The sequence below is a fragment of the Paroedura picta genome, chromosome 6, assembly GCF_049243985.1.
Source record: "Paroedura picta isolate Pp20150507F chromosome 6, Ppicta_v3.0, whole genome shotgun sequence".
NCBI lineage: Eukaryota > Metazoa > Chordata > Lepidosauria > Squamata > Gekkonidae > Paroedura > Paroedura picta.
Window position 1 is genome coordinate 56,597,108 of NC_135374.1, and position 9,649 is coordinate 56,606,756.

Below are 9,649 nucleotides of genomic sequence, written 5' to 3' on the forward strand. Positions count from 1 at the left end.
AGTTTCCCCTCCCCTATCTTATATTCCTTTTTCTATTTTTCTCCTTTTTTCTTTTATTTGAATTAAAATTATTAATAAAAAAGTATTTAAAAAGAAACTTGATGACTGCAGGCCTATGTGGCATAAGGACAGTGGACAGGTTTCTGGATAGGGAGATTTAAAATACTGGTGCTTTGTGACAGACTGTATTTTTGATCTCCAGGTATCACTGCAAATTCCTGCCTACAGGGGACATATACAGATTCTCAATTCTCAGTGGCATCAGTCAATGAAAGATTGTGGAACCTTGAGGGGTGGTAGGAGAATTAGGTGAAAGGAAATTCTGTCATTACTTCAGATAGGATGCGGGGAAGCCATAGGGAGAACTCCCAAGAGAATAGTTAGTACTTAGGCTTCACCAGGTAAAGAAAAGGATCTCAGACATCCATTGTTTAGATACAGATGGTTCAGCGGCCTATCTAGAGGCAGGAATAGACCTAGCGGAAATAGTGCATTAGTGATTTACATCAGATACTTATGCTGAGAGCCCAAGAAATAAGCTGTCAACATTACACACACAGGAATAGCCTGTCATTGCTGTGTATGTGTGAAGTATAACTTTCTAGAACAGAGCTTCTGCTATTCCTTACATAAATAGCTGATCACTTGTTACGTTACTTAAACATCCCTCAAACCACTAAGCGTAAGCCATTCTAAAGAAGAGTAATGAACTTATTTTTTGTGTCTACACATGGCATTTCTCTGAAACCTCACACAGTTTTTCTTTTGTTACCAGAAAGGAGCTGATCGCTAGGTTGGATCAAGCTGAGGACGAGAGTATGGATGCTGCTCAGCTAGCAAAGGAGTATTCAGACCTTACGGAAGAAAACCGGACACTGAAGCTGGCCCAGACACAATGTGTTGAACAGCTAGAGAAGCTCAGAATACAGTATCAGAAGAGACAGGGATCTTCATAACTTTGAATGGATCTGCCTGGAACAATAAAAAATCTAGGGTCTTTCCAATGTTGGGCAAATGATTTACCTTCCCCCTCAAAGGTTCCTACAATGTGTTGGAACACTTGCAGAATATGCAGATATCTAAATTTGATATAATGCTTGTCAGCCACTAGTTTAATATAATGGATATTTTATCTGTTTGAGATATTATTTTAAGTAAAATAATTGGGGGCTTATCTATTCCCATTATTTGTTCTAATGGATCCGATTTATTTTACAAAGATTTTCCCCTAATTTAAGAAGGTACATGCACATACACAAAACTGATATCAGTAGTCTCTATGATGGAAAGTGGACCACACTAAGGTATGTAGCAGAAGTACTGTACATGGAACTCTGGATCACTGCCCTGTTATTTTCTAAATCTGAACATAATGTGGTAGAAAATCTAGATCCTTTATCTGGCAATGTATACCACAGGATGGCAATACACTGACTGATACACACTGACAATGAATGCATTTGCAACTATAATGCAGTAAGAAAATGGAAAAGGCAAACATTTCCTTGTATCCAACACCAATCTTAAATTTAATCATAGAAGTAAACCCCATTGATTTTAATGGTGCATGTGTTGAAAATGAGTTTGATGAGAATCTGGAATACCAATCCCAAGGAAAATGAACCCCTACTGATATTAGTAGGACTTACATGATGTGGTTGCTGGTATCATGCAAATACTAGTTTTTACATGCAATCTCATTTGTGGCCTTTCAGTATGGTCAGTATAGTGGATCATCTGTGCTGACTTTATTGAAGAAGCTGCATGTATGACTGTGTAGTTAAAGAGCACTGCATTCTGCTATGGTAAAAAAATAGCAGCCACATGCAAACAGTGTTTCGAGAAACAGTTCATGCTGTCAAGAGAATGCATATAAGACGTTGATTTTATTATTTATCATTTAGAACACTTGTATGCCACCTCTTCAGTTTCTGGCAGGAGTCTGCTTGCAAGTAAAACGACGATAAAATAGGAAAAACATCAACTATTAATCTGTATATGAAAAATGAAACAATGAAAACAAGCCAGGAACAAAGAAGCAGCACAACAGTATTAATAGCATTAATAACACATGCCTCTGACCATAAGCAACTGTAAAACAGTGGAAAAAATAAAAAGATAAATGGCTGGTTAGGAAGAAATGTTTCCTAAAGGATAAGAAGAAATTGTTTAGATAGCACCTTAAAGACTGTATGGTAAGCTCCAGGCGAGGACATTACAAGGATGAGATGCCACCACTCAAAAAACCCTGTCTCTAGTTGCCACCAGCCTCATTTCTGAAGGTGAAGAAACCGAGCCCAGAGTTTGGGATGCAGATCTTAACTGACAGGCGGGATTATATCCATATCATGTTCTGAAGATGCCCCCCTCTCTCCCCCCTCCATCCCTCCCTCCAATCTTAAACATAGCTGCACCTAATAACTTCAATGGATTTAGAAAAGATTAATTTAATTTAGGATTGCTCTGTTACATAATGCAAAAATGTGAGGTTTGTGCAATGGGTACAAATTGATACTTCATTGGGCTTGGGCAGTGAAGTATCTCTGTGTGGGATGCATGGACATATTTAAAATAATCAGTGCAATCCTAAATATTTACTTCAGCTTAAGCCCATTAGACTAAGCTAAATCATGTTTGCTTGGGTAGGATTGCACTGTAAATTGCCCAAAGCAGTGTTCATTATGAACATTTGCTGGGGTGATTTGTATACATCACAATGACCTGAAATTATAAATCAAAAGACATGCCATTGTTCATTTCTTTTGGTTTTCATATATATTCATGGAGAGAATTTGTGTCTTATTTTCTTTTTCAATTTTCCCAATGTCCTTTTCTTTTATAGTATCTTATACTATCCTAGTCCATTTATAAATGCAAAAAACTGGTGTCAATTTTAATTTTATTATTAACTAGTTTCAAAGCCCCTTTATAAAAAGGGGTTTTGAAAGGGGAGAAGGCGTCAGACCGGCAGGGAGGGAATCCCCAGCAGGCGCGCTGCGCGCGGCTCACAGTTGCTCAGCCTGGGAATCGGAGGGACCAATCGGCAGGTGCTTCGCACCTGCCGATTGGTCCCTCCGATTGTCTGTCGTGAGGAAGGGTCCAACCCGGACCCTTCCTCATCACGGACAAAGCCCACCTCTAGGGGGCTTAACGAATTATATAGTCCGTGGCGCCCGTGGCGCCACGGGCTGTTTAAAGATTTTATTATTTTAGCTGGGACAAGAATTAGCAAAACCTCCCACTTCACACTGAGAAATTCAGCCGAATGAGGATAGCCACAAAATTCAGTTACAGCCTTACCCGAGTGATACATGCTACATCTCAATCAATTTTGAAGTATCACTGTGTATTACTCTAACTCTTCCCAAATTAGGGCCTTGAATTTATGTCTTTGTTATTCAGACAGTTTTGAGCACATTTGTTTTTCAGTGAAGCCTACTGATATCAATGGGGCTTATTTCCAAGCAAATATAGTTCATATCAGGTTGCCAATATTACTTGCTATCTTCCTGTCATGCAATAAATGGGTAAAGTAAATGGTAAATTATTACAGTTTCATGACTAGTGGTGGAATGAATTTGTAATATTGATTCTGGTTAATGTGACTAAGTTTATGCTATCAAACTATAGACCTATATCCATAGCATATTAATTTTCTAGGTGAAATGGATGGGCAAAGTATGAAATTAAGACTAAATAATCTGCATTGATTTTCCCCCCTTAGACTGATAACTGTGTCTCCCTGAATCGGTAGGAAACTATTTGTTATACTTCCATTTATATTCATATGTATTTTTTTCATTAAAACATAATTTTAAAAAGAATTTGTTCCTGACTACGTAGACTGTTGCTGTTTTTATTGATAGGTTCTAACTCAGAGTTAAATTAATGCTACTAGGATTGCAACTTCACTGTAGAATGGTGACAACTGGTTTTGTAGAATGTGGTTCCCATTCAACTAAACAGCTGTATTTAAAACCCATTGGGATAAGAAGAAATTATGCATCAATATATCTAATTCTCAGCATGACAAATCTATGGATACTTAACTGCTGAAGACTGAACCCATGAATGGGCACATTTCTCCAAATTAAGAGAAGCCACAAGTTTGTACAAAAATCTGAAAACTAAAACAAAGATACAATGGAGAAGGTAGTTAAAACCTTTTAAAGCAGCAGCACCAGCAGCTTTAAGAAACAAATAGCTTCAGTGGTCCTTGCTAAGCATCCATTAGAGCATTGCCAGCCTTTAGCCCTTTATTTCTGTCAGAAAATTCAGGGGGAGGGGTTAGACCCTTTGTAAGGCTGCTCTGACCTCTAAGAGAGGACCCATTGCATCTAGACTAAGGTGACCATATTTCTAGAATCTGGCGGGACTATCACGCTTTTAACCCAGATGTCCTGGGTCCCGCCTCGGTCTTCAGTCGTCCCGCGCCCGGCCCGGACTCAATATGATGTTTCTTAGACGCTGGCTGGCCAGCTACCCTTGGAGTCTTAGGATGCTGGTGAACCCAGTTGGAGGGAGGGAGGGCCACCGCCCTCCAGTGCTGCCCCCCCAGTGCCGCCCCACAAGAGGAGCCGCTGGTCAGCCATAGATGTCAGTGCAGTCAAACAATGCCCTTGGGGTCACTCCCACTGAGAGAGGGGCGGGGCAGTCCAGCCTAGCCTTCACCTTGGCGGGGTTGGGAGAGGCACGTGATGCAAACCATCCATTTAAAATGAAAACTCCTCCCCTGTTCTCTTTCTCCGTGCTGCAAGAAGTCAAGTGCACTTTGCTCTCTTTTGCCCTTCCCTGGATGCCGTACCCAGTGCCTCTCGAGGGGGCTGTTGGGATGGGCAGCTAAGTTGGAAGATGCGCGGAAAGTCCACTGGGAGGAGTCGTCAGCGCTTTGGGGCCAGTAGGAGGAAAGTGACTAGAAAGTTGGGTGGGGAGGGAGATGTTGCTCCTTGCCCAGGGGGATGAATAAGGCGGGGTAGACATCCCAGTCGGAGGGAGGGCCACGGCCCCCCCAGCCGCCGCCATCCTGCTTTACCGCTGTCAACATCTGGTCACCTTAATTTAGGCCCAGCAGCAAACCTGAGGCAACTTGATTAGTATCAAGCTGCATGACTCACCAAGGCCTGGCAACTTCCTAGTGTTCAACAGCAGTCATCCCACCAAAAGCAACATGGTGTACAGGTTAAAGTTTCAGAATAGTATTTTGGGAAACTCCCAGCCTAAGCCACCCCACAAGGTTGTTTTGTAGATAAAATGGAGGAAAAGAGGATTATATAAGGATTTGGGGTGTTGACAGGAAAAGAGAAAATGAAAATTGAGCGAAGGGGTACCAGTGAAAGTGTGGTGACCCCTGTAATTCATTGTGAGGGCAACTCTACCCACTGGCCACTGCAGCACAATGATTCATCATCTCCTACATAGAGGCTGCAAGGGAGGGAAAGCTGAAGATGGGAGGGAGGATAAATATATGTTGGAATTAGAGGAGTAAGCAGGGGAAGGGAAGAAGCTGTGGGGGCTGCCTAGGAAGGAAAAGTGGCCAGGGAGTGTTTAATAAGATGCCACCTACAAGTCATTGCCATTTACTTCTTTCTTTGTGTTTGCAAGTTTTAAAGACTATGTAGTTTGAATTCATTTATACTTCCTAAAATGTTCATATGAAGGATTGGGGAAAGAAAGAGAGGAAAAAGAAAGGGAGAGGCCATAAAAGACATCAAGAAATTAAATTTTGTATTTATTTATACCCTGCTTTGTCCTCTTTAATGCTACAGGAGGAACTCAACAATTTCCTTTGTAATGCTGAACTACTAATCAAAATAAAATTAGAGGTTGTAAAAGACCATTTTCAGAGGCACTAAGAAGAGAGAAGTAGTTTTATGTGTAGTGGCTTATAAATACACTAGATATGCAGTGAGCTCATACCAGCCATGAGATGTGCAGCTGAACAAACAAAATGACTATTTCAGTTTGATCATAAGCACTTGGAATGTTTCATCTATTGCCACAGATTCCTATTTTAAGCGTACTCATTAATGTGGGTCTAAAGCAAGCAAAGTTTGAAAGAATGTTGAAAGTCATGTTGGTAATAAAGTGAAGCTATCTCCCTGTCTTTCTAGGTAAAAACCCCAAAGGACTTCCCACTACTACCCTTTTCCTCAGAGGCACCTGAGAAAGAATACAATGAGTTAGACATTTTACCAGTGCACTTGTTTACATCATAGAGCTATGATAATGCATTCAGAACTCCTCAATGCTGCCTTCTTGTATGTAACTGTGGAAACTGCTGTTTTGATCTTCTAAAAATTCGTTTTACTTGTTCCATCATTTGGCCATACAACTACTATGAGGAGAATGAGGTCTTATGTAGTTTATATGTAACTAGAGGCAAAGCCTGTAGCATTCAGTAATACAACAGGTGCTAGATTGGAGGATGGAGGGGTGGAAGACCTCTGTGGATGCCCCCCCCCTCTAGGACCTGGAAAGGCTGCAGGCTGCAGGGAACTCACTGGCAGGGGCAGCTCTCACGAGCAGGGATCTGTAGCCTCCAAGTATCGTAGGGAAGTGGAAGGAGGGGTGGTCAGGGGTGGGGGATGGAAGGTGATGGGCTGACTATTAGACAGACAGGCAAGCCAGTTGGAGGAAGAGGCACTCAGGGGCGGGACAGCCACCCTGAGTAGATGTTAAACGCTGAGTGGCACTTAAGCCATGAGACCAGCTCCTCCTCCAGGGCTTTACCAGAAATATATTATGTGGAACAGAGTCCCTCCCAACTGCAACTATTTACACTTAAAAATAAAATGAAGTACAGTTTAAATTTTAAATTCATACTCTGAAAGCGTGTTTTGAAACTGTTTATACTTGGCACAATATAGAAAGACACTGAGATCAAGGATATTGCGAAGTCATGTCCGACCCATCGCGACCCCATGGACAATGATCCTCCAGGCCTTCCTGCCCTCTACCATTCCCCGGAGTCCATTTAAGTTTGCACCGACTGCTTCAGTGATTCCATCCAGCCACCTCATTCTCTATCTTCCCCTTCTTCTTTTGCCTTCAATCACTCCCAGCATTAGGCTCTTCTCCAGGGAGTCCTTCCTTCTCATGAGGTGGCCAGAGTATTTGATTTTCATCTTCAGGATCTGGCCTTCTAAAGTCAGGGCTGATCTCCTCTAGGACTGACTGGTTTGTTCTCCTTGCAGTCCAAAGGCAGATCAAGGATAACAAGAACCAAATATATTTAAATTTAAAACATTCTTATACCACCTTTCCATCCAATCAGAGTCCCCCATGGCAGCAAATATAAAAATATGAACATATTTGAACAATTTAAAACAACATATAAAATTCTAAAAGTTCAATAAAATTATACTATCTGTGCCTGAGGAGAGCCCTGGGAAAAAAGACCAGGCATTTTGGAGGCAATGACACAGCTTAACTGGCAAATATAAAACGTCTAGATAAAGGCTTTGCTTTGGACCCCAGTTATCCTTACCATTGTTCCCTCTAATATTTTGGAAACGCCCCTATAGGTGAAGTGCTGTCCGGGTAACGTCCAGTGTCCGCCCTGAGCTACCGCCTGCATCGGCTGGGCGCAGCTCTGTTAATGCGTTAGTCACCATCTACACAGGTTGACTGACCAATGTAAGTAACACTTATGGGATAACCAAGTAGCTTTATAAATACTGTGGCATACAAACTGAATGGATCTGCATAACTGTATTAATTATGATATAATCACTTCAAAACAACAATAATAAAAGTGAAGCATTGACAAATTGGCATAGAAGAAAATTTTCAACTAGTCAACATACAGATTATTGTCCAGAGTTTCAAAAATGGTAAGTAGTCATCTCCGGTCCCGGAAATACCTTCACTCTGAATGGCTGCTCTTCAGCTTACATTATTATTTTTTTAATTCACTGAGATATTATAACTAATAACCTGTATTAAAATATGCTTTCTAAGACTGGAACTTGCATGCTATATTTTCAAATGTTTAAGAATTTACTACAAAATTTAGTACTTATTAAGCCCTACTTTCTGCCCAAAGTGCTGCTTCACTTTTGAGCTTGAAGCCATTTTCTTCTACTGGTTGAATCTATGGTCTTGTTCTCTCATTTCAGATGAGAGCTGGGGTTGGGAAATGTCTGGAGATTTATGGGACAGAATCTGGGGAGTGTCAGGGTTTGAGAAGGGAAGAATCTCAATGGTATACAGTCAACACTCCAAAGCAGCCATTTTCTCCAGAAAAAAATGATATACGTTATCTGGAGATTAGTTGTAATTCCCAATCTCCCGATTAGCTGGCTCTGTAGAAAAATTTGGATTGTTCTCTGTCTCTATGCATTTGATATAAAACATCACATCCTTGTCTGTGTAACACAGACTCAGGTTCTTTCTACTCTTGAACATTTGCATTCTTTGCATCCTGAAAGTTTTTCTGCATAACTAAGTTAATTATTCATCTTTGACTTTCTTCCAATTATGGCTGGAGTTCATGTCAGTATAGCGCTGGAGCTCCCCCCACTGGAAGTTTATTTTTTAAAGAACTTAATTTATATGAATAATGAAAATACGTCGGAACCACCAATTTGAGTGAGTCATACAAACTCTATTAAATGGTATGGTATCCCATGAACATATAACAGACTGTGGAGATAACCATACTACTCTCTAATTGTCTTGAATGGAAAACAGACAGAAGCCACCCCCATAGTTTACTACAGAGCTAGGTAACCTGAAGTGAGCCAGAAGACATCTAGATCAGTGGTCCCCAACCTTTTTATCACCGGGGACCACTCAATGCCTTTTACTGAGGCCCGGTGGGGGGGGGGGTAGTTTACTCCTCTACTCTCAACCACTGCCCTAACTCTCTCTGATCGCTATGGTAATGTTTAAACATCCCTTCAAAATAAGATACAGACACGCCACAACAATGAAGTGTGTTGTAAAGGGCTGGGGGGGGGGGGAGAAGGCATCCTTCGGGGCCCACCCCCAATTAGTCGATGGACCACATGTGGTCCAAGGCCCACAGGTTGGGGATCGCTAATCTAGATCACTAGTTCTCACCTTGGGATCCTGACCCTATTTGGGATTGCCTGGCTCCTTCCACAGGGTTGCTAGGTTGGTGGCCACCACGGTGGCGGCGGTGGCCCACAGCAGTAGCAAGCTGCAGAAAGTGGATGCTTGTAGTGTGCTTGGCGCCGCAACAGCCAGCTCTTTGCCACCAAAGGAACCAGCGTGTCTGCGGCTCAGCGCAAGGCAGAGGGGCCAGGGCCCAGCACATGGTGTGTTTAATGTAGCGCAGTTGGCCCCGCCCCCATACATGCCGGGTGCATGCCACTTGCAGTGCGCCCAGCATCGCAACAGCTGGATGCCTGCACCACAACCTCCTCACCTGCCCTCCATCATACTAAAAGGTGGCTCTGGTGAGTCTTTGCCACCACTTGTAGCTGTGGCCACCCACAGCTGTGTAAGAATCCTAAAGGAGTCTGCAGGCAATCCCAACCGCAGTGGCGGAGCCATGGCACTGGTTGCCTTCATGCCACCTCCAGACTGTTGTGTGCCTGTGCACGCACTGCCACCACAGTTTAGGTTGTGGCATGAAACTGCTGATCTAGAAAGATGCTGGAGGGAAACTCACACAGAATCCAAC

General features: G+C 42.3%; 1 protein-coding gene across 2 annotated transcripts in view; it reads left to right on the plus strand.

Annotated features, from left to right (window-relative positions):
• Positions 1–3,835, plus strand: part of MAP3K7CL (MAP3K7 C-terminal like) — a 40,521-nt gene extending 36,686 nt beyond the window's left edge. For both annotated transcript variants that reach the window (XM_077342500.1, XM_077342502.1), the window contains one exon: positions 776–3,835. In XM_077342500.1, coding sequence (XP_077198615.1) covers positions 776–956 — 181 coding nt within the window. In that variant the 3' untranslated portion in view covers positions 957–3,835. The remainder of the gene's footprint in view (positions 1–775) is intronic.
• Positions 3,836–9,649: the final 5,814 nt, after the last annotated feature.